Below are 27,505 nucleotides of genomic sequence, written 5' to 3' on the forward strand. Positions count from 1 at the left end.
TCATGCTCATGGGCGTCGCCGTGCAGCACCAGCGCCGGAGCGACGGGACGGCGTCGGCGTAGTTGCGCTTCGCGGACGCCGTGCCGAAGAGGTGCGACTCGTCGACGACGACGCGGTGGAATTCGTAGTCTTTCGTCCAGTCGGGCCAGGAGAACGTCGTCGTCGAGATGATGACGTCGGGCGGGTTCGCCGTGGTCTGGCTCTCGTCGAGGAACTTGGCCGTTTTGCCCTTCGAGGTCGGGTGGAAGCGGCGGACGACGAGGCCGGGCGCGTGCCGCGCGCACTCGTCCTCCCACTGGCCCAGCAGGGAGACAGAGGTGAACACCACCGTCGTCTTGAGTTTCGGGCGCTGCGGCGCCTTCGAGTCGCCCGCGGCGTAGAAGTCCGCGCTGTGCCACGGCAGGAGCGCTTTGACTTGGGCGTCGTATGCCTTTCTGGCGTCGCCGTGTTGCTTCCGGTACTTGTCGCCCATCTTTGAGAAGAGGTCGAAGTCGAACTCGGGCTCCTTGAGCTGCGCGAGCTTCGACCGGTTCGTCCGGATGGTCTGGATCTGGTCCGCGGTCGGCGCCGCGGCGGCGGACGGGTTCGCGGCCACGAGCGCGAGGACGGCGCAGGTCTTGCCTACCAAGCGCGCCGGTAACGATGTTCCATCGTTTTCCCGCCCCAAATCTCTCGAAAATCGCCGCTCGACACCGGGACTTGCCCATGCCCACCTCCTGCGCGAGGAAGCCGCCGGCGACGCCGTGGTCGCCGCGGGGCGCCGTCGGCGACGTCTCCACCTCGACCATGCGCGCCAGGGCCTGCTTCTGGTAGTGGCGCAGCGGCGTGACGACGGCCGCGGGCTGCGGCGCCTCGACGGGGTGGACGACGGCCAGCGCCGCGAGGAGCGCGTCGAGCGTGTGCGTCGCCGGGTTGGGCACGACGGCGCCCGCCGCCGCGGGCGGCGCGGCGCCCGTCCGCGCGGCCTCGCGCTGCTTCCGCCAGTAGGGGTCGCCGGCCGTCGCCTCGCAGTGGCGGTCCCAGCTCCCGCACTTGGCGGCGGGCGCGTCGCAGACGTAGCAGTAGCAGTTGGCGCAGTGCTTCCGCGGGTCCGCGTGGAACGGGCACGTCACGCAGTTCTCGCGCGCGTGCGGGAAGTCGGCCAGCGCGTTCGAACCCGTCGTGCCGACGAGCTCGATCTCGTCGTCGCCGCCGCCGCCCGGCTGCTTGTTGGCCGCCGGCCGCATGCGCGGCGGCGGCGGCGGCGCCACGGGCAGCGCGGGCGCCGCGGCGCGGGGCCGCGGCTCGAGTTTGGCCTTCTTCGCCGCCGCCGCATCCGCGGCCGGCGCCGGGGCGCGCTTCTGTGCGACCGGCGGCTCCTCGTCGGAGTCGCTGCACAAGTCGATGGAGGCGCGCACGTTGGCGTTGTTCGAGACGGCCGGCTCCGAGTCGGAGTCGCTGCAGAGGTCGATGATGGGGGCGTCCATGCTCTCGAACCGGCGAAGGAGCCCGTCGGCGCGAGGCTCGGCGCGTCGTCGGCGAAGGTCGTCGACGGCCCGGGCGTTTTCGGCCGCGGTCGAAGGCGCAGGCGGGCACAAAGCAAAGGCGCAGCGGCAACATCTCGGCAACGACCTATTCAACATGTTCGCGGACGTGTCTAAGACGTGTCTCTCGAAGGTTCTCGAACCCAGGCTCCGGGCTCAAGACTACGCGAAGGACAGTGCGCACTCTTAGTCACGTCGCGTCCGGCGGCGCGGCGCCCTGCTTGCCGCCGAGCATGCCGCCGGAGAGCGCGATGACCTCGTCGACGTCCGCCTCCGTGAGCTTCTCCTCGCAGTCCTCGACGATGGCGTAGACGACGACGGGCACCGTCGGCGCGAGGTTGACGATCTGCAGGATGTCCCGCGGGTTCAGGCCGAGGTCCCGCGCCTGGCCGTCGCCCGCGCCCCGCATGAACCCGACGCACGACGCGACCTGGTCGACGGTCTGCGACCCGGCGACCGTCTTCTCGAGGTACTCGACGGCGGCCTTCGTGGCGCCGTCGACCTCGCGCGACCGCTTGCCCGACCCGCCGAACTTGGGCTTCTTGCGGTCGCGCTCGCCGTCGCGCCGCGCGGCGCGCTCCCGCAGCATCTCGAGCGCCTCGACGTTCGTCACGTTGCCCCGGTTCGAGTGGATGATCTTCATCTGGTGTGGTGCGTTTGTGACGCGGTTCTGCGGGGTCTCAGGTCAGCTAATCCCGCTGTCACGGCGTGGAGAGGCCGCCCATGCGCCTCGGACGAGGGGGAGAGCACCTCGATCGGACCGCGTGTTGAAGCGCGGTGCGATCGCCGCCCACGCCGCCGTCGACAACAGTGGACTCGCGCACCGACCGATGCTCGGGCGGTCCGGCATCCTCTGCGCCCTCGTGGCGTGCGGCCTCCTGGCCCTCGTGGAGGTCGAGGGCAAGGGCAAGAAGGCGTCCCTGAAGCGCAACTCGGCCATGCACAAGAAGCGGAAGCGCTCGAGCTCCAGCAAGCGCCGCCGGCGCCCGCGCTACGACGACGACGACGACTTCGGCGAGGACGACGACGACGACTTCGACGGCTACGGCCGCGAGAGCCGCCAGGTCGACTACTACCGGCCGCGGCGCAAGCCGCAGGGCCCGACGATGCTGCAGCGCGCGCAGCGCATGGCGGCCGAGGCGTCGAAGAAGGCGCTCGAGACGACGAAGACGGCGGCGTCGCGGGCCAAGGTCCTCGCGGCGGAGGCCGCCGTCAAGGGCCACGAGGCGAGCCGCCTGGCCAAGGCCTACTACAGCAGCGAGTACGAGAAGTTTTTGCTCACGGCGACGTGGCCGAGCGACCAGCGCGTGTCGCCGCAGCTCGCGAAGCGGCTCGTCGAGTCCGTCGCGCGCTTCCCCGCGCGGCCCCACGCGCTGCCCGACGACGACCCCTACCGCGTGACCCTGCGCAAGCTCTGGAAGAAGATGGTCGAGAAGGACTGGCGGACGACGACGAAGGCGCTCTACCTGCTCCACGCGCTGAGCCGGTCGACGCCGACGAAGAACGCGCGGGCCCTGAGCCGCACGCTCAAGTCCATGGTCGGCGACGCCGACCCCAAGAGCGGCAAGAAGTACTTCTCGCGCCGCGAGCTCGTCGCGCTCCGGGACGCCGACGACGCCGGCGGCCGCGCGGCGCTCGTCGACGCGTACGCGGGCTTCGTGCTCCGGCGGGCGCTGCTCTTCGCGGGCAAGTTCGAGGACGTGAGCCCGCCGTCGAAGAAGAAGAAGGCCGCGGCGCCGGAGGCCTGCGACGCCGACGCCGACGCCGCGCTCCTCAAGCGCGCGCAGAACGCGCTCCTCGTCGCGGACCACGCGCTCCAGTTCGTCGCCGTCGCCCTCGACGACGGCGACCCGCGCCGCGCCCACCTCGTCGTCGTCTCCTGCCTCGAGCTCGTCGTCGCGGACCTCGTCGAGGCCTGGGGCGCCGCGGGCGCCGCGCTCGGCCCGCTCCTCGCCGCGGCCGCGGGCGACGGCGACGACGCGACGGCCGCCGGCGCGCGCGACGCCGCGGCCAAGTACGCGGCGCTCCGACCCAAGGTCAAGAAGGCCGCCAAGGCCGCGCTGAAGACGCTCCGCTTCTTCGACCTCCGCGTCTCCGCGGACCTGTCCGCGGGCGACGTCGACGACGCGGCCCTCGAGGCGGCCCTCGCCAAGGGCGGCGGCGCCGAGGAGGCCGAGGACGACGACGAGGACGACGAGGCCGACGAGGAGGACGACGACGACGAGGACGAGGAGGACGAAGAGGAGGAGGACGAGGAGGACGAGGAAGAGGAGGAGGACGAGGAGGACGAGGAGGACGAGGACGACTTCGAGGAGGAGGACGACGAGGACGACGACGAGTAGGCGTCCCCCCACCCCGCGGCCCGCGCGCCAAGAGCGCGGACCGAAAGCGCCTAACAAAGATCAACGTCACACTGCACGTTTAGCTCGATAGGATATAAACTGCAGCCGCGTTGTCGAAGGAGCCCAACATGGCGGCGCCCAAGGCGCAGGACATGAGCGTCCGCGACGAGGACACGCTGGCCCAGGACCAGAGCCTGGACCGGCTCCAGGCGTCCATGAAGAAGACGCTGGGCTTCGACGGGGGCCCGACGGGCCTCGTCCACATGGACACGAGCGAGCTCCACCAGTTCATGGGCGAGCTCGGGGAGAAGATGGCGCAGCACGATCGCCTCGTCGTGTCGCCGCCCTGGCTCGAGCACCTCCAGGCGAAGCTCGGCGCCCTCGAGGGCGAGGTGACGTCGCTGCGGGGCACGGTCAAGGCCCAGGAGGCGGAGTTGAAGGACTACGCGAGGCGGGCCGCGGCGACGGCGCGCGCGGGCGCGGTCGCCGCGGCGCCGGCGCCGGCCTTCCCCGACGGCGACTTTGGTGATAATGAGTCGAGCGACGGCGACGACGCGGGGCCGCGCCGCGCGACGACCGCGGACCTGGAAGAATTAGAAAAACGCCTCATGCTCGAGTGCGTCGCGTACCCGGAGATGGAGAAGCGCCTCATGGCGCTCCACGAGTCCGTGACGCGCACGGACGAGGTCGCGAAGTTGGACGTCAAGGCGCAGCTCGTGACCTTCAGCATCGACCTCGAGCGCATGCGGAAGACGGTCGAGATCGCGCCGTCCGTCGGCGAGCTCACGGCCCTTAAGGACATGTACGGCGGCAAATTGAAAGCTCTAAAGACCTTCCTCAACGAGAAGCTCACGTCCATCGAGCGCGACATTCGGTTAGAGAGCTCGAGCGAGAGCATGCGCATCGAGAACACGGTCATCGAGAAGGAGGTGAAGAACACGGAGGAGATGGAGACGATGAAGGAGCAGATCCGCGTGCTCCAGGAGGAGCTGGAGTTTTTGCGGGACGACAACCAGAAGCAGTCCGGCGTGCTCGACGCGCGCATCAGCGACAACCAGACGACCTTCGAGGGCCAGCTCGCGGAGGTCCGCGAGGAGGTCGAGGGCAGGGCGGCACAAGAGAGCGACATTCCCAACTTCAAAGGCTCATATCTCGGCCGTTTTCCACTCGTTTCGGCTGATTTTTGGACGAGCGATCATCTCTCGGAACGGTCTCGACGCGTGGATGTTTTTTTTTCCGTAACGCTTGCGCGCGGAACACTCACGTTGAAGCGACGTTGAATCACTCCTGTGCTGCCCAGGTCAAGGGCCAGAACGACAAGCTCAAGGAGATCCAGGCGCTCGCGCAATCCCTCGAAAAGAACCAGGACAGCATGGCGCACCGCGAGGCCGAGCTCATGGGCCTCATCGGCGACAACCGGTCGAAGAACGAGGGCACGGTGTCGCAGATCCAGGGCGACGTCACGTTCCTCAAGTCGCTCATCGACGGCAACACGAACCAGTTCAAGCAGCTCAAGGAGGAGGCCAACGAGCTCGAGAGCCGCGTCGACGGCATCGAGGTCACCCTCGACCAGGCCCAGAAGCGGTCCATGGCCAACAACGCCAAGCTCAAGGAAACCGAGAAGCGCACGAGCCAGCTCGAGGCGGACCTCGAGGCGATCAAGACGTCGGACCTCGCGGACATCACGACGGGTTTGGACGCCTTCAAGGAAGAAGTGAAGATGAAGGACGAGGCCGTGCAGAACGCGCTCACGGAGCACCAGACGCAGATGGACACGACGGCCTCCAAGCTCGCCAAGGCCGAGCAGGAGGTCTACCACGTCATCCCGCCCAAGCTCAACGAGCAGGACATGATCATCGCCGCGCTCAAGAACCAGGTCGAGGAGCACAAGACGTCCCAGGACGAGTGGAACGAGAAGACGACGGACCACATGACGGAAGTGGAAGAAAAGACGACCATCGAGCTCGCGGACCTCTCGGGCAACGGCAAGCAGAACACGCTGGCCATCGGCGGCCTCGAGGCCGACCTCGCCGCGACGAAGCACACGGTGTCGCGCGACCAGGAGCACATGCGCGGCGTCGAGTCGACCGTCGGCCAGAACCACGGCGTCATCTCCAAGGCCGTCGACGTGCTCAAGACGGACGCGGAGCGCCGCTTCCAGCACCAGGAGGCCCAGCTCGGCTCCGAGATCGGCAAGCTCCGGGACCAGATGAAGGACCTCTTCAACTCCATGGAGCACGAGATGTCGTCGAAGATCAAGCACAGTCACAACAGCCCCATCCACCTGTCCGCCGAGGACCAGAAGCAGCACCTCCGGAACCAGGCGTCCGCGCTCGCGAAGATCTCCATCCGCTTCGAGCAGCAGAGCCACGAGAAGGGCAAGCCCGCCAAGGAGCTGCCCCGCGACATGTGCCGCACGATCTCGCTCGTGACCCAGGAGATGGCCGACTACATCGCGCAGAAGGCCGACGTCTGGGCCATCGAGCAGACGATCCACGGCGCGCCCGAGGACCACCCCTACAGCGACTCGACCATCGAGACGCGGCGCCAGCGCATCTTCCAGAACTTCATGGAGCTCGTCAGCGAGGAGATCACGCGCCGCTACCCGGACGCGGGCTCGATCCGCCAGGACGCGCGCGCGATGACCATCCGCAAGATCCAGGTCGCCATCGAGATGGCCCTGTCCAAGTTCGACCAGGTCACGGTCGTCGGCAACTCGCGGCTCCTCGCGCGCCGCCTCGACGTGCCCAAGTGCGTCACGTGCGACCGGCCGCTCTACAACCGGAAGAACCCCTACAAGGACATCGGCAAGCTCCAGGACACGCCCATCATCGAGGGCCTCAGCCGGCCCGAGTCTTCCGCGGCCTACACGAACCCGCCGACGGAGCTCGGCTTCCACGGCACGCGGCCCGCGACGTCCGAGCGGCGGAGCCCGCACTACCAGAAGCAGCTGCGGAACCAGGAGATCAACAAGCAGCGCCTCCAGGAGGCGGGCACGGGCGGGCGGCCCAAGGCCGTCATGCGCGGCGGCTTCCGCATGCCCAAGGGCCAGCTCTCCGAGGAGATCCAGATGCGCATGACGCCCAACGTCATCGAGGCCCAGCGGTCCCTCGACTCGCAGGACGAGCAGGACCCCCTCATGATGCAGACGTCGGCGTCCCTCCCGAACCTGAACCCCTCGCGATAATCGTTACGGCGCGCAGCAGACGAGGGTCTCAAAAAGGGTGCCGCCGGGCTTCCGGCCGTCGACGGGCGACGGCTCCGACGACGGCGGCTCGTCGTGGTCCTCGCACGCCTGGGGCGCGCCGCCGTCGTCGGGCACCTTGGCCTCGCCCCGGCTCGGGATGGGCATGTGGACCGGCGCCGGCGTCGGCGGCGGCGCCTCAGCGTCGCCCGGGATGTCCGCGTCGTCCGAGCAGCACGGCGCGAGGCACGGGCAGCACTTGGCGCAGCAGTCGTGGGCCAGGACGAGCTGGGCGGGCTCGAAGACGCAGAGGCTCAGGATCAGGGCCGAGAGGAAGTTGATGAGGACGAGGCTGCCGTCGACGCCGCCTTTGCCGAGCTCCTCGTCGCAGAGCGACGCCGCGCCGGCGACGACGACGGCGAGCGACAGGCCCGCGGCGGGGCCCAGGGGCCAGGCCTTGGGGTCGTAGGTCGCCGCGCGGCGCACGACGCAGGTCGCGGCGGCGCGGAAGGGCACGAGGAACAAAGCGACGCCGATGTTCTGGAAGATGGGCTCCGCGGGCGACCGCAGGAACCACGCGACGAGGTAGAGCTGGAAGAGGAGCGTCGCGAGCAGCAGGCCGGCCCGCGGCGCGCGCTTGAAGCCGTCGGCCTCCTTGATGTAGTAGATCGAGAGCACGGAGTGGCCGCGCTTGCAGGCGTTGACCGTCTTCCGCCACCGCGCGGCCTGCTTCGCTTCCAGATCGCCCGACGCGAACTTGGCGCCCTCCTTGCACGTCCGCACGAGCCACCGCGCGACGGAGGCCAGCACGCAGAAGGCGAGAAAGCAGGCGAAGAAGCCGAAGAGCACGGCGAGCGGCACGAGCACGCCGACGCCCACGTTCTCGATCACCGCGATAAACGGGCCGAGGAAGCCCAGGCCCGCGGCCCGGATCGCCAGCTTCGCGAGGTGCAGGAGCAGCGCCTGGGACCCGCCCAGAATCGCCATGGGCCCCTGCGTGTAGGCCGTCGCCGCGTCGCCGAGGTCCGGCCCGATCGCGTTGACGAGGCCCATGACGGGGTGGACGAACGTCATCGCGGCCTCGAAGATCGTCTCGATGACGGGCACCATGGACGCGACCATCTCGCCGACGGCCAGCAGGCCCGTGCCCGCCACGGCCGCCGGGTGCGCGAGCCACCGCATCGACTTGGACAGGGAGACGTAGTCCGGGGCGACGCAGGCGACGAGCGACATGATGAAGGTCGGCAGGAAGGCGCGCACGCCGCTGTGGCCGGAGACGACGAGCGACAGCGCGTAGTTCGTCAGGAGCTTCACGCCCTTGGTCTCCATGGACGCCACGGCCGAGTCCATGGCTGCCCCGCTCGGGTGGCCCAGACTCCTCACAGCTTTTTTACGAGCGGCAACTTGAGCCGTAACAGCGAGCGCTGAAAGGCTGCCACACGTTACAATTGTATGAGCTCGTGAGACGCACAGCGACCAATCAACCATGGTCCAGTACAACGCCAACGTGCACCAGCGGGCGCCCTTCACGGGCGTCCCCGTCGTCGAGGGCGACCACAGCCAGCGCGTCACGGTGAGCATGCCGGCGAACCAGCAGGTGCTCCACGACCTCTGCGTCAACAAGCTGCGCATGGCCGACCCCATCACCATGTACATCAACGGCGAGATCGTGTCCAACCCGTCGAACTTCGGGCTCATCGAGGACGAGGACGTCATCGTCGTGACGGACGCGCACGGCACCGCGTGGGACATCGGCCCGCTCATGCAGTCCGTCGCGCGGTCCGACTACGTCGCGCCGCCGCCCGAGTTCCGCAGCCGGCCCCTGGGCAAGATGGTCAAGCACGCGCCGCGGGAGCGCGTGCCCTTCGTCGCGACGACGACCAGCCGCGCGGCCTTCGTCGCGCACCCGGCGGCCGCGCCCGCGCTCCGGGCGCCGCCGCCGCCGCCGGCCGCGAGCCCGCCGTTCACGGCGACGACGACGGCCCGCAGCGCCTTCGTCGCCCACCCCATCGAGCCGCGGTCGCCGCCCAAGCCGCCGCGGCGCGCGGACGCGCCCGAGACGCGCGACTTCGTGTCGACGTCGCGCGGCGCCTTCGCCGCGCCGCCGCCGCCGCGCCGGGGCGGCGACCCGGAGAAGCCCGCGGGCCGGAGCCTCGCGACCTTCCTCGCCGGCCACGGCCCGCCCGCGGGCGGGCCGGGCACGCCCTTCGCGGGCGAGAGCGAGTACGACGAGAAGTACGTCGAGTGGCCCCTCCAGAAGCGGCCGCCGCGCGACGCGCCGCCGCCGCCGCGGACGACGCCCTTCGTGGCGACGACGACCTCGCGGGCCGCCTACGTGGCGCACCCGCCGGCGCCGCTCCTCGCGAAGCCGCCGCAGCCCGCGACGCCGAAGCCGACGCCGTTCGTCGGCACGACGACGTCCCGCGAGGCCTTCGTCGCCCACCCCGTGGAGCAGCGCGCGCTCCGCCGGCCGCCGCAGAAGGCCGCGCCGACGACGCCCTTCACGGCGACGACGACGAGCCGCGCGGCCTTCGTCCCGCCGAAGCCCGCGGCGTTCGAGCGCACCGTGCGCATCCACCTCGAGCCCGCGCTGCCCGAGTACCACACCGACGCGTACATGCACCCGCACGCCGACGGCCGGCCCTGAAATTGATGCGTGCCCGGGGCTATTTACGGGTTCGCGGACGCGTGGTCGAGGAGGCACAGGTTCTCGTGGACGAGCGCGCGGAACCGCGCCGCGGCCGCCCGCTGCGCCGCCGCGAGCTTCGCCACCGCGGGCTTGAGCCGGGGCAGGGACAGGGGCGCCGCGTGGTGCTGGAGGAGGCGGTGGACGTAGGCCTGGAGCGCGTCGAAGTTCGCGTGGCCCGCGAGCGCGGCCGCGAGGACTTTCGCGAACGCCTCGAGCAGCGCGAGCCCCGCTTCGTCGTGGCCGCCGCGGCAGAGCAGGGCGATCTCCGCGTCGACGCCCGACGCGTGGAGGCCGTTGAGGTGCGCGACGACGGCCGCGGCGTCCGCGTCCAGCGAGAGCGCCGCGAGGCGGCACCGGTCCGCCTCGTCGGCCGCCCCCGGCGCCGCGGCCTCCTCCTCCTCCTCCTCCTCGTCCTCGTCGAACGCGTCGATCTCCGGCGGCGCCTCGGGCAGCGCCAGCGCCTTCGGGGGCATCGCGGCGTCGGCCCGGCCCGCGTCCGCGGCCGAGGGTAGGAAGAACGGCGCGCGTTCCGGCTTTTTGGGGGGCGCCGTCGGCCTGTTCCGCGCGGCGACGGCCTCGAGCGCGTGGAGCGTCTCCGCGCGCGCCCGCGGCAGGCCCGAGAGCTCCAGGACCCCGCGCGCCGCGTTGTCGCGGGCCACCGCGGGCGCGAGCGGCGCCGCGTCGCCCGCGCCCGCGTCGGCCGCCGCGCCGAGCGCGATGGACCCCGGCGCCGGCGCCGCGCGCCGCGCCGTACCCAACAAATCGTCGGGCGCCAGGGCCTCCAGCGGCGGCGCGTCGCCGTCGAGGACGTCGAGCGCGACGGCGTCGACGCGCGCGTAGGCCGCGGTGTCGGTCCAGAGCGCGACCCCCCGGACGCCGACGTGCGTCGTCGCGACGAACTCGCCGGTCGGCGACGCGCTCACGGACGTGGCCTCGGCCTCGGGGAAGGCGAGGCGGTCGACGCAGGCGCCCGACGCGACGTCGTAGCGCAGCAGCGCGCCGCCGCCGTCGACGGCGAAGACGGACGACGCGCCGGGCCCCCAGCACAGATCGCGCGGCGCGCGCGGCGGGCCCGTGGCGAAGCGCCGCAGGACGCGCCCGCCGCCGTCGCCCGGGGGGCGCGCGTCGAGCACGAGGACGTCGCCGCGGTCGTCGGCGACGGCGAGGAGCCGCGCGGACCGCGCCGGCGCGAGCGCGGCGACGGCGCCGCCGAGCTCGAGCTTGCCCAGCGCCTCGTGGGAGGCAAAGTCCCACCACTTGAGCTGGCCGTCGGCGCCGCCGGACACCACAAAGGCGTTGGCCGCGTCGGCGTGGACGCCGGCGACGGCGCCCCGGTGCCGGAGCTTGCGGCCGTCGCCGCGGCCGTGGTGCCGCGCGCCCGCGGAGCCGTCCGTGCGCCTGACCTTGGTCGTCGCACCGTCGCTCCGCTCGCCCTTGCGGTTCGCGCGGTCGATGGCCCGCGCCGCGCGGCCCACGGCGCCGGGCACGGCGACGGACGCCGCGCCCGCGGCCGCCGCGGCCGCGGCCGCGAGCGACGCGGGGAACGTGCCGCGCGCGTCGCCGCTCTGGACGTTGTACTTGCGCACGTAGCCGTCGGCGTGGCCCACGAGCGCGAAGTTGCCGCACTGGCTCAGCTCGCAGGCCGTCGCGGCCTCGTCGCGGCCGCCCGCCGCGCGCGACGGGTCGTCCGTGCCCCGCCCGCCCCACTGGGGCTGCGTGAGGCAGACGTCGGCGAGGCGCCGGTCCGCGAGGTGCCAGAGCCGCGCGACGCGCTCGCCGGCGTGGCAGGTGACGACGTTCGCGTAGGCGCCGTCCTTGGCGCCCGACGCGGCCAGCGCGACGACGGGCGGCAGCTTGAGCGCGCCCGGGTCGTCGAGGCGCATGCGCTTCGCGCGCCCCTCGACGCCCCGGCCCTGGCTCAGCTCGCCGCAGAGCGCGTCGCGCGCCGCGTGGAGGCACCGCAGGGACCGGTCGCCGCGCGACGCCGACAGCAGTTGGAGCGCGCCGTAGGCGTCGCCCGCGCCGCCCGCGGCCGCGCCGCCGCACGCGGGCGGGCCGTACCACTTCGCGAGACTCGGCGCCGCGCCGTGGCCCGCGCGGCTCCGCACGAGCCGCGGCCCGCCGCCGGGGCCGTCCAAAGCCCACTGCCGCGCCGCGTTGTCCCCGCCGACCGCCGTGAAGAGCGCCGCGCGCGGGCCGACGGCGCCGCCGCCCTTGACGCCCGCGCCGCCGACGCCGCCGGCACTCAGAGCGACGATGGCCTTGCCGCCGTGGGGCGCCGCGATGGCCTCGACCAGCGCGCGGGCCTCGAGGTCCCAGACCCGTATGTCTCCGTCGGCGCCGCCCGTCGCGAGCCGCGGCGAGCCCTCGCCGCCCTCGGGCGCCGACCGGCAGAAGCAGAGGCAGGCCAACGGCGCGCCGTGGTCCAGGGCGAACAGTAAGACGTCGCGCTTCGCGTCGACGAGCTCCGCGACGCCCGTCGTCCGCGCGACGGCGACGACGTCGAGCGCGCCCGACGCCGCGATCGCCGCGACGCCGCCGCCGCCGCCCGCGTAGGCGTAGCGGTGCACCCGCTTGCCGGAGCGCAGGTTCCACAGCTCGAGAGCGCCATCACTACTCCCGACGACGATCTTGTTGACGTACGTCGGCGGGTGGCACGCGGCCGTCATTATGAAGCCGGCGCCGAGCTCGAAGCGCGCGGCGTCGACGGGCAGCGCGGACCGCTTCGCGCCGGCGGGCCGCGCCCAGCAGCTCAGCTCCGTCGCGCCGCCGGCGTCCGCGGCGGCGACGACGAGCGGGCCCGCGACGTCGAGGCGCCGGAGCGGGCCCGCGCCCGCGCCCGCGACGCCGCGGAACGCCGCGCGCTCGAAGCACCAGAGCTCGTCGCCGACGCCGCAGTAGGTCCACTCGCCGAGGCTCGCGAGGCACGCGATGGGCCGCCCGAGCCGCGGCGACGTCAACTGCACCGCGAGGCTGTCGAGCTTGAGCACCTGGAAGGCGTCGCCGGCGACGCGCGCGCACACAAAGCCCACGCCGCCGAGGTCGTAGAAGGACACGCAGGTCGGGGCGTCGTCGGCGATGGCGCCCACGACGCGGTGCGACCGCAGCGTCCGGCTCTCCATGGCTCACGCCTTGTCGCCCGCTGCAACGTTGGCGCCTGTAAAGTTGTTGAAGTTAAGAGATGCGCCGTCGCCGTCGCCGGCTGGGGGGTCGCCGTCGCCGAGCCCGAGCCCGAGCCCGAGCCCGAGCCCGAGCCCGAGCCCGTCCGTGTCTCCGTCGCCGTCGCCGGCTCGCCGGCGTTAGCTGTCGCAACCACGACAGCACCGCTACTCTTTGCGGAGCCCTCCCCAAGTACGCCACCGTCCACTAGTGCCGTCGGACCCGGCCGAATTACACCGGTCGAACCTCGCCAAGATCGCCGACGCCGCTCCCGCGGACAAGAAGCGCGACTAGTAGGAGGGCTTCGCGTTCTTTCTATCGCTCGATTAAACCGTGTCGCATCGCCGTCGACGCCGGAGTAGAAATGTCGAGGTCGAGGTCGCGGGCCACGCGCGTCCGCGTCGACTCCCCGCGCCGCGTCCGCGTCGAGCTCGCGACGCTGTGCGACTTGCTGTGCGAAGCCGCCGCCGGACACGGCCGAACGAAAAAACATGTGGCAGTTTTTCGTGCTGGCAGGTGGGGGGGGGAGAGAAAAGAAGGGGGAAGGCTAAGCTGGGCGCTTTACTTGCCGGCCGGCCTCTAGAAGCCCGTCGCGCCGTACTTGGCGTGGTACTCCTCCTTCTGCTTCTCGAAGATCGCCGCGAGCGGGCCCTTGATGAGGGGCGCGTCGGCGTCGGCGCGCACGAATACGAGGACTTCGCCGGCCGCGGCGACGGCGGCGGGCGCCGGCGCGGGCTCCGGCGCGGCGGGCGCGGGCGCGGCGACGGGCGCGGCGGCGACGGGCGCCGGCGCGGGCTCCGCCGCGGCGACGGGCGCGGGCGCCGGCGCGGGCTCCGCCGCGGCGGGCGCCGGCGCGGCCGCGGCGGCCGGCGCGACGAAGTCGCCGAAGGCGGCCGCGTCGCCCTCCTCCTCGACGACGACCATGACCGGCGCGCCGACGGCGACCTCCGTGCCCGCCTGCACGAGGATCTTGGCGAGCACGCCGTCGTCCTGCGCCTCGAAGTCCACCGTCGCCTTATCCGTCTCGATCTCCGCGATGACGTCGCCGGCGCCGAAGGCGCCGCCCTCGTCGACCTTCCAGGCCGCGATGGTGCCCATTTCCATCGTCGGCGACAGCGCCGGCAGGCCGACGACCTCGTGCGCCGGATAGCTCAGCGCGGCGCGCGACGTGCGCCACAGCGCGGGCCGCGCAGCGGTGCGCGCGAATCGAGCGAGCATCGTCGACGCGTCGAGTGGTGTGTGTGGCGCTTGGCAGACGTCGACGGAAATGGCGGCGCAACAAGCTCTTTGTTGCCACAGCATCTCCACAGCCAGGCCCAAGCCGAGCATGGCGCGACGAACCTTTCTGCTGCTCGGGGCGGCCCTCGCCTGGTCCGCGTCGGCGTCGACCTTCAACTACGACAACATCACGTCCTGCGCCGACGCGCGGCGCGCCCCGACGCCCCGGGACCAGTGCGCCGTGGCCAAGTCCGAGGACTGCGGGAACCACTACGCCGCGACCTACTACTGCGCGACGTCGGGTTTGACCCGGGGCGTCGCGATCGTCGCCTTCGTGGGCTGGCTCGCCCTGCTCTTCGCGCTCCTGGGGTCCACGGCCGACGAGTACTTCTCGCCCGCGCTCGAGCAGCTCAGCGCCGACGCGGGCCTGCCGCCGCGCTTCGCGGGCGTGACGCTGCTGGCCCTGGGCAACGGCGCGCCCGACGTGTCGTCGACGATCCACGCCGTCGCGGGCTCGCCCGACGGCTACCGGCTCGCGCTCGGGGCGCTCACGGGCGCGGGCATGTTCGTCGGCACGTGCGTCGCCGGCGCGGTCATGGTCGTCGCCGACGGCGCCAAGGCCAAGGGCGCGCTGCTCCGGGACGTGTCGGCGTACCTCATCACGGCGGCCGTCGTCGGCTACGTCGTCGGCGTGCGCCAGCGCGTGACCGCGGGCACCGTGGCGCTGCTTCTGGGCGGCTACGGGGCCTTCGTCGCGATCGTCCTCGCGGCGGACCTCTGGCACCGGCGGCCCGGGGGCCCCTACGAGCGCCTCCTCGAGGAGCGCCGCGCGTCCGAGGAGCCGCCGGCCGTGGAGATCCTGCTCACGCTCCTCCACGACGTGCGGCGCCACGGCCCCGCCCGGGCCGCGGACGGCGACGGCGACGAGGAGAAGTCGCCGTCGACGCCGACGCGCAACCCCTTCCACGACGACCCGGACCTCGCGTCGCCCCTGGGCCGGAGCCGCGGGGCGTCGGACCCCGTGGTCATCGACGGCGGCGGCGACGCGCTCGAGCTCGGCGCGAGCCCGCTCGACGACGCGTTCGGAGCGGCATTACTAGGAGAGGACGCGGAGGCGCGGAGCGAGGAGCTGCGCGGTGTGCTCGTGCTCGACCTCGTGGACCGCGCGCGGGGCCACGTCGAGGAGCTGTGGGCGCTGCCCAACGGCCCGGGGAAGCTCGCGGCGTTGCTCGAGCTGCCGTTCACGGCCGCGCGGCGCGCGTCCGTGCCGCTGACGGCGTCGGACGCCTACGGCCGCGCGCCCCTGGCCCTGTCCCTGCTCGGCGCGCCGCTCTGGCTCTGCGTCTACGCCAGCCGCCGCGGCGCGGAGGATGTGTTCGCGGCGCGCGTCTTCCCGCCGTCGACGTTCTTCCTCGCGACGGTGCTCGGCGCGGCCGCGGCCGCCGCGGCGGCGAAGCTGACGGCGGGGCGCAGCACCTTACCCCCGGCGCCCGCGGCGGTGCTCGCGCTCTGCGGCTTCTTCGTCGCGGCGACGTGGATCGACGTCTTCGCCGACGAGCTCGTGACGACGCTCGAGTTCTTCGGCGTGCTCCTGGGCGTGCCGGACCCCGTGCTCGGCCTGACGGTGCTCGCCTGGGGCAACTCCGTCGGCGACCTGTCGACGAACCTGGCCATGGCGAAGAAGGGCCTCGCGAACATGGCGCTGACCGCGTGCTTCGCGGGGCCCGTGTTCAACATGCTCGTGGGCCTCGGCGTGGGCTTCGCGACGCGGCTCAAGGAGGCCGAGGGCGGGCTCATCGACGTGCGCCTCGACGCGGGGCTCAAGGTCGGCTTCGCCATGATCCTGCTGAACACGGCGCTCGTCGTCGCCACGGGCGTCGCGACGCGCGGCTCCATCCCGCGCCAGTTCGGCTTCCTCTCCCTGAGCCTCTACGTCGTCTACATGGTCCTCTCCCTGGCGATCCTGTTCTCCGCCGACGACTAAGCCTTTTTTGTATCATATTACCAGCGGCGCCGCGGGCTTTGCCGGCGGCGCCGCGGGCTCTTTCGGCGGCGCCGCGCGCTTGTCGGACGCGACCGCGGCGCTCACGCGGTCGACGAAGGGCGCGCGCCGCAGGGCGGCGACGGCGCGCCGCCACTTGTCGCGCGTCTCCACCACGAAGGCGTTCGCGTCGCACGTCGCGGCGTCCAGCACGCAGGATTTCGCGACCTCGGCGAAGCGGCGCATGTCCAGGTCCTCGAGGAAGTCCACCGTCGCCTTCGACGAGGCGCAGAGCGGCGTCGCGATGGCGTCCTCGCGCAGCACGTCGCCGTTGGCCGCGTTCGCCCGCAGCGCGTCTCCCTCTCTTCGGAACCAGTGGCCGTGGTCGTCCTTGTTGTAGAGCCCGAGCCCCCGGAGGTGCTTCCGGAACAGGTCGTCGACGAAGCCCTTGTGCCCCAGGGTCCCCGCGGCGCGGTGCGTCGCGTTCTTCTTCTTGAAGCCGCGGTCCCACTCCTTCTTCGCCGCGGACTGGAGGTGGGGGACATGTACGGCGAAGGCGCCGCCGACGGTGTAGAACGCGTAGTCCGCGGCCCGGAGGCTCGAGATCCACTCGATCTTGTTCTTGCCGTAGCCCGTGAAGCGCTCGTCGAAGCGCGGCACGCGCGCGCTGCCGTTGCGCGAATTCGCCTCGTCGCAGCGCCTGACGACGACGAAGGGCTCGAAGTGGTTCCCGAGGAAGCAGTCGAGGCGGCGCGGCGCCGCGCCGTCGGGCTCGACGAGCCAGTCGAGGAACCGCGTCGTGCCGTGGTGGTGGAACGCGCCGCAGCGCAGGTTGCTCGGCTCCGCCTCGTGCGCCGTGTTCCGGAGGAACTCGGGCACCGCGTTGAGGAACGCGCGCTTCCTCAACGTCTCCGGCGAGATCGCCGGCGCGGGCGTCGTCGGCTTCGTCGTCGGCGCGAAGGGCACGCGCTTGACGATGGTCCGGTGGTGCGGCGCGCGGTGGCGTTTCGCCGCGAGGCGCCGCCGCGGACCGTCCGCGAGCGGGTCCTCCCAGTGGTTCGCCGCCGTCGGCCGCCAGCGCAGCGGCGTGCCGCCCGCGGCGCCGTTCGCGACGCACCGCAGGAGCCCGAGCTTCGACGACGGGATCTGCCGCTCGAGCTCGGCCTGCTCGAGGACCTTGGCCGGGTTCTTCGTCTCCGAATGCTGCAGCGTGAGCTCGAGCGCGGGCAGCACGAGCGCGCGGCGCTCCGCCGACGCCGGGAGCGCGCGCAGCGCGGCGACGACGCGCCGCCGCGCGCCGACGCTCGGCCAGAAATCGATGTCCAACAGGAGCACGTGGCTCGTCGTCGCCATGGCCCAGGCCCGGTTCCGCAGCGCGTTGATCGGGTACGGCCGCGGCGGCGCGGCGACGACGGCGACGTGCCGCTCCGTGCAGAGCGCCATGTACCCGCGCGCGCGGCCCTCGAGCTGCTCCGCGGGCTCGCCCGCGGGCGTCGACGCGACGGCCAGCGACAGCGGGCCGTGCCAGCGCTCGCAGAGCTTCGTGACGACCCACAATCGGTCGGCGCTGCACTGCGTCACGAGCGTGATGTCGGTCTTCGTCTGCTTTTTGGGGGTGCAGCCGCCATCATTGATGGCGGATGCGAGCGCCAGCGCGACGAGCACGGGCAGCGCGGCGCGCATTATGTTTCCTACCTCCTCGAGCTGTCGCGCCTCCGCGTGTCGCCTTTCAGCTTCTTCGCGGGCTGCACCTCTCCATGCTCTACAAAAAAAATTATGAGAGAAAGTGCACCTTCATGTTGCAGGGAACGGCTGGCTTCGGCGGCGCCGGCCTCGAGTCTCGCCTGCGCACTCTGCCTCTGCTGCGTGCCCGCGCGCAGCCACGAAGCGTCGGCGCGCTGCGCGCTGGCCCTCGTCATGCGCTTCTTCACCGCATGCGTCGAAGCGCTGGGCGCCCCCGAGGGCGGCACAGAGTTCGATTTCAGCAGCTTGGACGTGCGCAGCATCAGGAGTCTGTCTATCGCGAGCCGCGGGATGGAGACGGCGTTGGGCATGACGAAGTATGTGCTTGTGCGAGCGTATGTGCCACATCTGCGCGCTGATGGCTGGGACTGCTTGGCCGGAATGGATCGCCTCAACCTCGGGCTGGGGGCACTCGATACGATCTCAAAAGAAGCCTCGAAGAATTGCAAGATGCTCGTCCCACATCTGCTAGACGGCGTCCTCACGCTCCCACATGAATTCCTGACCTCTTACACTCGGAACTACCCCTACAAGCCGAGAACGTGGCCGGTTTCACCCGTCTCGAACGCGCCGACAACGCCGTTCGCGACCGTGCCGACCGCGTCGACCTGGCAGCGCGACGCCAGAGCCTTTTGCGCGCTGCGCGACGCCTGGGACGCCGTCGACGCGACGGCCTGGCGCTGGGCCTGGCGCTGGGTGGCGCTGGACAAGACGCACCCGCTGTCCTGCGCCGTCGACGGCTACCTCGCGCTGGACCGCCACTTCCGGCCGTCGCGGACCGCGCGGCCGGCGACGGCCACGGTCTCGGCGGACGACGCCGCCGCGGCGGACGACGCCATCTCGGCGGACGACGCCGCCGCGGCGCCCGCGCCGGCCGCCGAAACCGTCGAGTGGGAGTTCCACGTGCTCTTCTCGACGACCTACGGCTCCCCGGAGCTGCGGCTCCGCGCGACCTGGGCCGACGGCGCGCCGCTGTCGCTGGCCGAGGTCAGGCGCGAGCTCGGGGACTTCGACGGCGTCGTCTCGCGCGAGGCCCACCCGGTCACGGGCGAGGCCTTCGTGCTCTTCCACGGCTGCTGCGCCGCGGAGAAGGTCGACGCGCTCGGCGGCGACGGCACCCTCCTCGCCTGGTTCGCCGCCGTCGCGCCCGCCGTCGGGCTCCGCGTGCCGCCGGACGCGTGGCGCGCGCTGCGGCGCGCCGCGGAGGGGGCCACCTAGACTCACGTTAGGGACCGCCACGCGGACGGCGGCCGCGGGAGCGCGCGCGGCGCCGCGCCGAAGATGGGCACGGCCGTCGTCCGGGAGCGCGGCGCCGCGACGCCGGGCGCCGCGAAGAGGACCGTGTTCTTCGGCGTGATGTCCTCGGGCAGCTTCGTCGCGTCGACGACCATGCCGCGTTCCTCGAGGTAGGCCACCCGCTGTCCGTCGAGCGCCTCGTCGAGCCCCGCGCCGCCGTCGACGGCGCGCCGCGCGGCCGCGAGCCGCTCCGGCGCCATCTTCGCCGTTTTCAGCGAGTGGCAGCAGGGCACGAGGCACAGGCTCGCGCCGCCGCCGACGGCCGCGTCGATGACGAGGTCCGAGAGGCCGCCGCAGGCGTGGAGCGCGAGCACGAGCGTGTCGCCGCCGCGCGCGTCGACGTCCGCCGCGTCCGCGACGACGTAGCGGTGCCGCGCGGGCAGCGCCGGGAACGCTTCGCCGAAGCTGTCGCGGAGCGCCGCCGCCGAGTCGGGCATGCGCCGGTCGACGGCGAAGACGTTTGGTCGCCGCGACGCCGCGCAGAGCGCGAGGAGGAACCAGCCCAGGAGGCCGTGGCCGGAAGCGACGTCGACGACGCGCGCGGGCGGCGCGGCGCTCGTCGGCGGCGCGGCGCCGCCGCCGGCCCTCGTCGGCGGCGCGGCGTCGCCGCCGGCCCGTGCCCAGTACCGGTCGTGGATCATGCTCGCGAGGGTCCAGTTCTCCAGCAGCTCCTTTTTCGGCATGTTGACGCCGGCGGCGCACGTCGCGCGCGCGCAGCGGTCGAACATGGTGTCGCCGACGAAGTGGCGCGCGTCGCTGGCTTGCAACTTCTTGGAGACGAGGCGCGGCATGCGCATGGTTGCAAGAGAAGTCCAGGAACGTTCTATGCGTATGCGCGACACGTCTGGAGGTTCAGTTGTGCCGCTACTTCGAGGATTGTTCTATGCGTATGCGCGCGGCGTATGCGCGCGGTGTCTGGAGGCTCAGTTGTGCCGCTACTTCGCGTTCATCGCGTCGCGCTATAAACCATCGTGAAGTGCGCATCAACCTCATTCTCCTCATCAACAACATCGACTCAGCCATCCCGCGGCCAAAGCGACTGCGTGGTGGACCTGCTCGCTGAGAAAATTCGAGGTGGGCCAGCCGCCGCTAGCACCGTCTGCCGACCGGCGCGGCTCTAGCTAGCACACCATGCATCTCCAGCACCCGAAGTCCATCGAAAGTGTGAAGATCTACCGCGAGTCGCCGGCGCGCAAGTACGGCCTCTTCGCCCTCTGCGTCGTCGCCTACGCCGCGAGCTTCTACGCCTGCAGCGCGACGTCCGGCGTGCCCTACGCGCGCGCCCTGGACGAGGCGAAGGCGCTCGACGCCCTGTCGAGCGAGAAGCTCAGCGCCAAGGCCGCCGCGCACGCCGCGCGGAACCAGCGCCTGAAGCTGCAGAAGCTCGCGGGCTCGATCGCGGACCAGCAGGAGGACGACGTCGGCGTCGAAGGCGAGGAGAACGAGGAGAAGAAGAAGTCCAAGGCCGCCAGCGAGCGCGCCAAGGCCGAGGCCGTGCTCGAGCGCGCGGCGAAGCTCGCGCGGCACACGATCGAGTCGGCGAACCGCGGCGAGAACAAGACGGAGGAGGAGCTCGCCATCGAGGTCTTCGGCGAGGACTGGGAGCCCGAGGCCGAGGAGGAGGAGGCGCGGTCCCTGCCGTCCAAGTACCTGCCGTCCGCGGGGGCGTGTTTGCTGCTCTTCGCGACGTGCACGCTCCACGCTTTATTCCTCCTCATGTGCCACTGGGTCGTGCCCTTCAAGGCCAAGGCCCTCTACGCCGCCGCGGACCAGGTGTCGAACCGGTGCCACGCGCTGATCCTGCCCCCCCCCCCAGAAGCACAAGGGCCGGCCCGCGCTCGCGCCCGTGCGGTCGGCGAAGATCGGCGCGGGTCTGGTCGTCGAGTACCAGCGCCAGCTCTACGAGTACTGGGGCCCCGACGACGGCGACGACGACGAGGAGGTCGTCTACGAGGAGGTGAGCGAGGGCGAGGAGGACGAGGAGGAGGAGCTCATCGTCGTCGACGAGCGCGACGAGATCGTCGGTCTGGGGCGGGCGAACGGGAGTTTGCGGCGCATCTCGCCGCCGCTCGCGCTGCCCGTGGACCACTACGCCGGGTCGTCGGGTTTGGACGCGCGGGGCGTCGCCGCCGCGGAGGAGCGCTACGGCCGCAACGTCGTCGAGGTCAAGGTGCCGTCGTTCCTCGCGCTCTACAAGGAGCAGCTGCTGTCGCCCATCGCCATGTTCCAGGTCTTCACGTCGCTGCTCTGGCTCCTCGACGCGTACTGGCAGTACGTGGGCTTCACGCTCTTCTCCATCACGTTCATGGAGGCGGGCACGGTCATGCAGCGCATGAAGACGTTGAAGTCGCTGTCGGGCATGTCGGCCAAGGCCGCGCCCGTGCTCTGCTGGCGGTCGAAGACCTGGGTCGAGGTCGGCTCCGACGACCTCCTGCCCGGCGACTTGATCTCCGTCGCGCGGCGCACGCCCCCGGTCGGCGGCCCGACGGACGAGGAGCTCGAGGGCAAGAGCGACAAGGAGCGCGAGGCCGTCGAGCGGAAGCGCGAGGCCATCAAGAAAAGGCTCGCGCGCATGGTCCACGTCGTGCCCTGCGACTGCGTTTTGGTCCGCGGGTCCGCGGTCACGAACGAGGCGACGCTCACGGGCGAGTCGACGCCCCAGATGAAGGACGCGGTCGTGCCCGACGGCTCGGACCGGTGCCTCGACATGAACGGCGCGGACCGCGTGTCCGTCCTGTTCTCGGGCACGGAGCTCGTCAACGCGACGGCCGGCGCCGCGCCCAAGGACGCGCCGAACCCGCCGGACGGCGGCGCCGTCGCGTTCGTGCTGCGCACGGGCTTCGCGTCGGCCCAGGGCGAGCTCATGCAGATGATCGAGTTCTCCCAGCAGAACGTGTCCTCGGACACGCGGGAGACGCTCATGGCGCTCGGCGTCCTCCTAATCTTCGCGATCGCGTCCGCGGCGTACGTCTTCAAGCGGGGGCTGGAGAAGGGCGACCGGACGACGCACGAGCTGCTGCTGCGCTGCGTCATCATCGTGACGTCCGTCGTGCCGCGCCAGCTGCCCATGCAGATGGCGCTCGCCGTGAACACGGCGCTGATGGCTTTGATGAAGGCGGGCGTCATGGCCATCGAGCCGTACCGCGTGCCCTTCGCGGGCCGCGTCAAGTACTGCCTCTTCGACAAGACGGGCACGCTGACGACGGACCGCCTCGTGCCCATGGGCGTCGTCTGCCTCGACGCCGGCGGAAGCGACGCGGCGCCGCGGTCGCCGGAGCCGCTGCGGGCGAGTACGAACGCGGCCGCGGCCGTCCTCGCCGCGTGCCACTCCCTCGTCGCCGCCGAGGACGGCGCCAAGGGCACGAAGGCGAAGCTCGTCGGCGACCCCATCGAGCTCACGGCGCTCCAGGCGCTGGGCTGGACCTACGACGCGCGGTCCGGCGTCGCCGCGCCGCCGACGGGGCTCGTCAAGGCCGCGAAGAAGGACGCCAAGGCCCCGGCGCCGGCGACGCGCCGCCACAAGCGGCTCCCCGAGGGCGCGCCGCCGCGCAAGGTCACGATCCGGAGCCGCTTCCACTTCTCGTCCGCGCTCCAGCGCATGTCCGTCGTCGCCGACGTCGCCGACGACAACGGCGCCGTGACGACGTCGACGCTGGTCAAGGGCTCGCCCGAGGCCGTCGCCGCGCTGCTCGCCCCCGGCGCCAAGCCCGCCTGGTTCGACGCGACCTACGCGTCCCTCGCGGAGCAGGGCATGCGCGTGCTCGCGCTCGCGTCGCGCCCGCTCCGCGCGGACGAGCGCCACGGCGACATGTCGCGCGCGGAGCTCGAGCGCGACCTGGACTTCGCGGGCTTCGTCGCCTTCGAGTGCAAGACGCGCGCGGACTCGCGGGTCGTCATCGAGGCGCTGACGTCGTCCGCGCACGCGGTCGCCATGGTCACGGGCGACGCGCCCCTGACGGCGCTGCACGTCGCGCGCGAGACGACCATCGCCGCCGCCGGCGACGAGGCGCTGCTCCTGACGCCGGACGACGCGGCGCTTTCCGGCGCGTCCTGGGTGTCGCCGCACGCGCCGCCGCGGCGGTCGCCGGAGCCCTTCGACCCGGCGGGCTCCCAACCGGCGGGGACGACGCTCGTCGTCACGGAGGCGGCCGTCGAGGCGTCGGCGTTGAAGCGCGGCGCCGCCGCCGCCGCCGCCGTCGGCGACGGCTTAGAGGAGGCCGACGCGCTCGCGGCCAAGGCCGCCGCGCGCGACGCCGCGGAGGCCGAGGTCTGGACGGCCGTCTCGCTGAGCGCGGTCGTCTTCTCGCGCATGAGCCCCCAGGGCAAGGCGCGGATCTGCCGGTCCCTCCAGAAGCACCACGACGGGCCCTGCGTGCTCATGTGCGGCGACGGCGGCAACGACGTCGGCGCGCTCAAGCAGGCGGACGTCGGCCTCGCGCTGCTCGCGGGCTACGGCGACGCGAACACGACGGGCGAGGGCGGCTACGCGGCCGCGGGCGAGAAGCTCGCCAAGGCCGGCGGCTCGGCGTCGGCGGAGTCCATCCTCAACGCCCAGGCCGAGGCGCTCCAGGACGCGCGGCAGAATTCCGTCGAGATCCGCAAGAAGAAGCTCGCGGAGAAGCAAAAAATCCTCATGGCCAAGCAGAAGGAGTGGATCGACGAGGAGCTCCAGGCGCGCGCGGCGCGGGGCGAGACGGGCATGGGCGCCCAGTTCGGCGCCGTCAAGGCCGTGGCGCTGCGCCTGCGGCGCGAGATGGCGCGGGAGGTGGAAGTCCTGAACGCGAAGCACGGCAACGCGTTCGACGCGCGGGACGACGACGGCGACGAGAAGAAGGCGCAGTCGCCCCTCGAGGCGGCGCAGGCGCTGCTGGGCGGCGAGGGCGGCGGCGACGACGCCGAGGGGAAGGTGCCCATGATCCGGCCGGGCGACGCGTCCGTCGCCGCGCCGTTCACTAGCCGCGCGCCGTCGATCCGCGCGGTCGTCGACCTCATCCGCCAGGGCCGCTGCACGCTGCTCTCGAGCCTCCAGCAGCAGCAGATCATGGTCCTCGAGTCCGTCATCTCGGCCTACACGCTGGCCGCGCTGTCGCTGGAGGGCGCGCGGTCGTCGGAGCGGCAGATGATGGCGAGCGGCTGGCTCCTGGTGGTGGCGTCGCTCGCCTTCTCCTACACGTCGCCGATCCAGGAGATGGCGCCCCAGCGGCCGCTGGGCAGCCTCTTCCACCCGTCCATCGTCGTCTCCGTCGCGGGCCAGGGCCTCATCCACGTGCTCTGCATGCGCATGGCCGTCAAGCTCTCGACGGAGCGCATGGGCGACGCGGCCCTGAAGGCCGTCGTGCTCTTCCAGAAGAAGGCGCGGGCCGGCGAGCTCGCGGGCGACGTCGACGAGGACGACCTGACGGCCTGGTTCACGTCCATGTGGTCGACGCCGTTCCTGCCGAACCTACTGAACACGGCCGTGTTTTTAGTCGAGACGTCGCAGATGGTCGCGGTGCTCCTGGTGAACTACAAGGGCCGGCCCTGGATGAAGGGGCTCCTGGAGAACCACGCGCTGTTCCTGTCCCTGTTCCTGAGCGTCGCGGGCGTCGTCGTCTGCGCGTGGAACGTCTTCCCCTACGGCAACTCGCTCATCCATCTGGCGCCGTTCCCGGACGACGACTTCCGCTGGACCATCGTCGGCCTCGTGCTCGCGTCGCTCGCGGGCACCTTCGTCTGGGACCGCCTCTGCACGGCGCTCTTCGCGCCCCACATCTTCCGGGCCCAGCTCGCCGAGGGGAAGAAGACGACCTTCGCGGACGTCCAGCCCATCCTCGCGACGGCGCTCAAGGTCGCCGCGGGCACGTTCCTCCTCGTCAACGGCAACCTCGTCCTCATCTGCGCCTGCGCCTACTTCTACAACCAGTACTCCAAGGCCAACGCCAAGGCCGAGAAGGACCGCAAGGCCGCCATCCTCAAGGCCGCCGACGACGGCGCCGGCGCGGGCAAGTAAGGCGCGGCGTTCAGGGATGGAAAGAGGCCACAGGTTGTTTTACAAGTAGACGCCGCCGTCCGGCGGCGCGCGCGCCTCCGTCGATGCCGCGGCGGGCGGCGGCGGCGGCCGCGCCTCGCTCCGCGCGATGGGCGCCGACGCCTCGAGCTTCGCGCGGAGGTCGTACTTGAGCTGGAGCGCCGCGCGCTTCCGCGCGATGACGACGATGTTCTCGCCGACGGCCGCGCGGAGCTCGCGGTCCGGCGCGTCCTTGAGGTGCGCCTCGAGCTCCGCGTTGGAACGCACGAGGTGCTCGATGGCCTTCTCCTCCTCGGCGATCTCCGCCTCGAGCTCCGGCGAGACCTTGTCGCCGAGCAGCGCCGCCATGACGAGTCGGCGCGCCGCGCGACGAGGGCCGGAGGAAGAGCGGAGCAGCGCGCGCAGCACGACGGCGCCTTCAGAGAGCGCTCTCTCTGCCCGCACAGCTCAGCCGCTTCCTGAATTCAGCGAGCAGCAAGAAGAAGTAAAGTAACTTAGTTGAAGAAGAAGTAAAGTAACACTTGCACTTGAAAACGGGGGTACACCGGGGTGCGAGGGATCTTGTCGTCGGGGGAACGTCGACGGCGCTGGGGGTCGGGGCGGTCGCCGTCGGGACGGGGAGAAGCGGCGTCACGCGGACCAGCGGCGGTCGCCGTCGTCGCGCTTCCGGCGCGAGCGGCGCTTCGTCCGCTTCTTCGTGAGCTTGAGCACGTCGGCCTCGCTCATGCGGCCGCGCTTGACGAGGCTGTTGGCGATCTCCGTCTCCAGGAGGTCGCCCTCGGCCGGGTACTGGGCCTTGATGGCGTTGAACGCGTCGCGCGAGAGCACGTGGACGCGGACGCAGACGAGCGCGCGGACGTCCGTCGACCGGCGGGCCGAGAAGATGAGCCCGAGCTCGCCGATGATGTCGCCCTCGTGGAGGATCTTGAGCGTCTTGGGCTGCTGGGTCTCGTCGGCCGGAGGCAGCACGACGGCGACGCGGCCGCCCGTGCCGATGAAGCCCATCCACGGCGACGTCTCGCCCTTGCGGAGGATCGTGTCCCCGGGCAGGTAGACGGTCGTGAAGAGCCGCTCGACGACGGCCTCGACGAGGCCCGCGCAGGCCTGGACCCGGGGCGACTGGAAGAGCGGGTTTGCCCGGAGCATCTCCGCGAAGAGGTGCATCTTGACCTCGTTGCGGAGCGCGGGCGACAGGTCCCCGAGGAAGCCGCCGCCCTTGGGCGCCGCGCCCGCGCCGCCGGCCGGGGCCCCGCGGCCGTCGCCCAGCAGGCTCCCCCGGTCCAGGTGCCAGACGTGGCGGTAGTACTCGCAGACGCGCCGCCGGAGGTCGCGGGGCAGGTGCATCTGCGCCATGCGCCGCGACACCTCGGAGAGCTTCGCGCGCTGGTGCGTCTCCTCCGTTTCCAGACCCTGCAGCGCGACGGCGATGGCCCCAACCACAGAAGCCTGGAGGCCGCAGCCGTAGACGGCGAGCGCCGTCGCGAAGGCCGTCTCGGCGTCGCTCAGCGGGTCCTCGGCGCCGAAGCCCATCAAGAAGGAGAACGCGACGTACGCGCAGCGCAGGTAGAGCGGCCCCGGCGCCACGAGCGCCCAGGCGACGCCCGGGGCGTCGCAGCACTGGGCGCAGGCCAGCGGGTCCGCGCGGCGGAGCGGCGCGGCGCAGGGCTCGCCGCAGCCGCCGCCGAGCGCCGCGCACGCGTTCAGGTCCGGCGCCTCGAGGCCCCGGCTCCGCGCGAAGGCCGTCGACATGAGGCCCCGGAAGGCGCAGGCGCTCCAGTGCAGGTTCAGACACAGAAACACGCCGATCTGCACCATCCGTAGGAAGGCGGTCGCGTGGACGTGCTCCTCGGCGACGTGGAAGAGCTTGCCGCCGCGCGCCACCCTCAACAACCGCAGCAGGAGCAGGTTCCGGTGGCCCGCGCCGACGCGCGCGAGGACCAAATTGAAGGGGAAGACCGTGACGAAATCCAGCAGGAACCAGCGGGACCGCAGGTAGCGCCGCGCGATCGCGCGGCCGTCGCGGACCTCGCGCTCGCCCGCGTAGAACCCCGTCCGCAGGTTCACGAGGATGTCGCCCGCGAAGACGGCCGTCGCCGCGCGGCGGCCGAGCGCGAGCGCGCCGGCGCCGCTTTCGAGGAAGCTCAGCTCCAGGGGCGTCGCGACGGCCTCGTAGCAGACCGCGGCGGCGAGCACGGCGTCCCACGCCGCGCGCGCGTACGACGACCGGCCGAGCGTGAAGTCGCCGTCGAGGCCCCAGCGCGCGCGGAGCGTGCCGCGGCCACCCTGCTCCTGGGCCACGAGCATGGAGTCGAGGGCCGGCGACGCGAGCACGGACGCGAGGCGCCGCCGGGGCGCGCCGGCGC

General features: G+C 72.0%; 8 protein-coding genes across 8 annotated transcripts; 3 read left to right on the forward strand and 5 right to left on the reverse strand.

Moving 5' to 3' along the window:
• Positions 1-956: 956 nt before the first annotated feature.
• On the reverse strand, positions 957-1,226 carry AURANDRAFT_29916 (hypothetical protein; the record flags this gene model as incomplete). The annotated part of the gene is made up of 1 exon (XM_009041073.1): positions 957-1,226. A coding segment is annotated over one exon (270 nt), but the record flags the coding sequence as incomplete, so codon positions are not given.
• Positions 1,227-2,305: 1,079 nt separating this feature from the next.
• Positions 2,306-3,957, forward strand: AURANDRAFT_72069 (expressed protein; the record flags this gene model as incomplete). The annotated part of the gene is made up of 1 exon (XM_009040979.1): positions 2,306-3,957. A coding segment is annotated over one exon (1,643 nt), but the record flags the coding sequence as incomplete, so codon positions are not given.
• A 36-nt stretch (positions 3,958-3,993) lies between these two features.
• AURANDRAFT_65929 (hypothetical protein) lies at positions 3,994-7,052 on the forward strand (the record flags this gene model as incomplete). Its single annotated transcript, XM_009040980.1, has 2 exons — positions 3,994-4,950; positions 5,166-7,052. The coding sequence occupies 2 exons, from the start codon at positions 3,994-3,996 to the stop codon at positions 7,050-7,052; spliced, it is 2,844 nt and encodes a 947-aa protein (XP_009039228.1).
• A 1,782-nt stretch (positions 7,053-8,834) lies between these two features.
• On the reverse strand, positions 8,835-12,860 carry AURANDRAFT_65930 (hypothetical protein; the record flags this gene model as incomplete). The annotated part of the gene is made up of 3 exons (XM_009041072.1): positions 8,835-9,380; positions 9,435-9,692; positions 9,768-12,860. The coding sequence occupies 3 exons, from the start codon at positions 12,858-12,860 to the stop codon at positions 8,835-8,837; spliced, it is 3,897 nt and encodes a 1,298-aa protein (XP_009039320.1).
• A 946-nt stretch (positions 12,861-13,806) lies between these two features.
• Positions 13,807-14,049, reverse strand: AURANDRAFT_17852 (hypothetical protein; the record flags this gene model as incomplete). The annotated part of the gene is made up of 1 exon (XM_009041071.1): positions 13,807-14,049. A coding segment is annotated over one exon (243 nt), but the record flags the coding sequence as incomplete, so codon positions are not given.
• Positions 14,050-19,059: 5,010 nt separating this feature from the next.
• AURANDRAFT_29910 (hypothetical protein) lies at positions 19,060-19,926 on the reverse strand (the record flags this gene model as incomplete). Its single annotated transcript, XM_009041070.1, has 2 exons — positions 19,060-19,690; positions 19,763-19,926. The coding sequence occupies 2 exons, from the start codon at positions 19,924-19,926 to the stop codon at positions 19,060-19,062; spliced, it is 795 nt and encodes a 264-aa protein (XP_009039318.1).
• Positions 19,927-20,996: 1,070 nt separating this feature from the next.
• AURANDRAFT_38218 (hypothetical protein) lies at positions 20,997-25,646 on the forward strand (the record flags this gene model as incomplete). Its single annotated transcript, XM_009040981.1, has 5 exons — positions 20,997-21,587; positions 21,684-22,577; positions 22,659-23,723; positions 24,036-24,470; positions 24,525-25,646. 5 exons carry the CDS (start codon positions 21,357-21,359, stop codon positions 25,122-25,124), a joined length of 3,225 nt encoding a protein of 1,074 aa, XP_009039229.1.
• A 126-nt stretch (positions 25,647-25,772) lies between these two features.
• Positions 25,773-26,486, reverse strand: AURANDRAFT_29989 (hypothetical protein; the record flags this gene model as incomplete). Its single annotated transcript, XM_009041069.1, has 1 exon — positions 25,773-26,486. One exon carries the CDS (start codon positions 26,484-26,486, stop codon positions 25,773-25,775), a length of 714 nt encoding a protein of 237 aa, XP_009039317.1.
• Between the last annotated feature and the right edge of the window lie 1,019 nt (positions 26,487-27,505).

The sequence above is a fragment of the Aureococcus anophagefferens genome (assembly GCF_000186865.1).
Source record: "Aureococcus anophagefferens unplaced genomic scaffold AURANscaffold_18, whole genome shotgun sequence".
NCBI classification, from domain to species: domain Eukaryota; class Pelagophyceae; order Pelagomonadales; family Pelagomonadaceae; genus Aureococcus; species Aureococcus anophagefferens.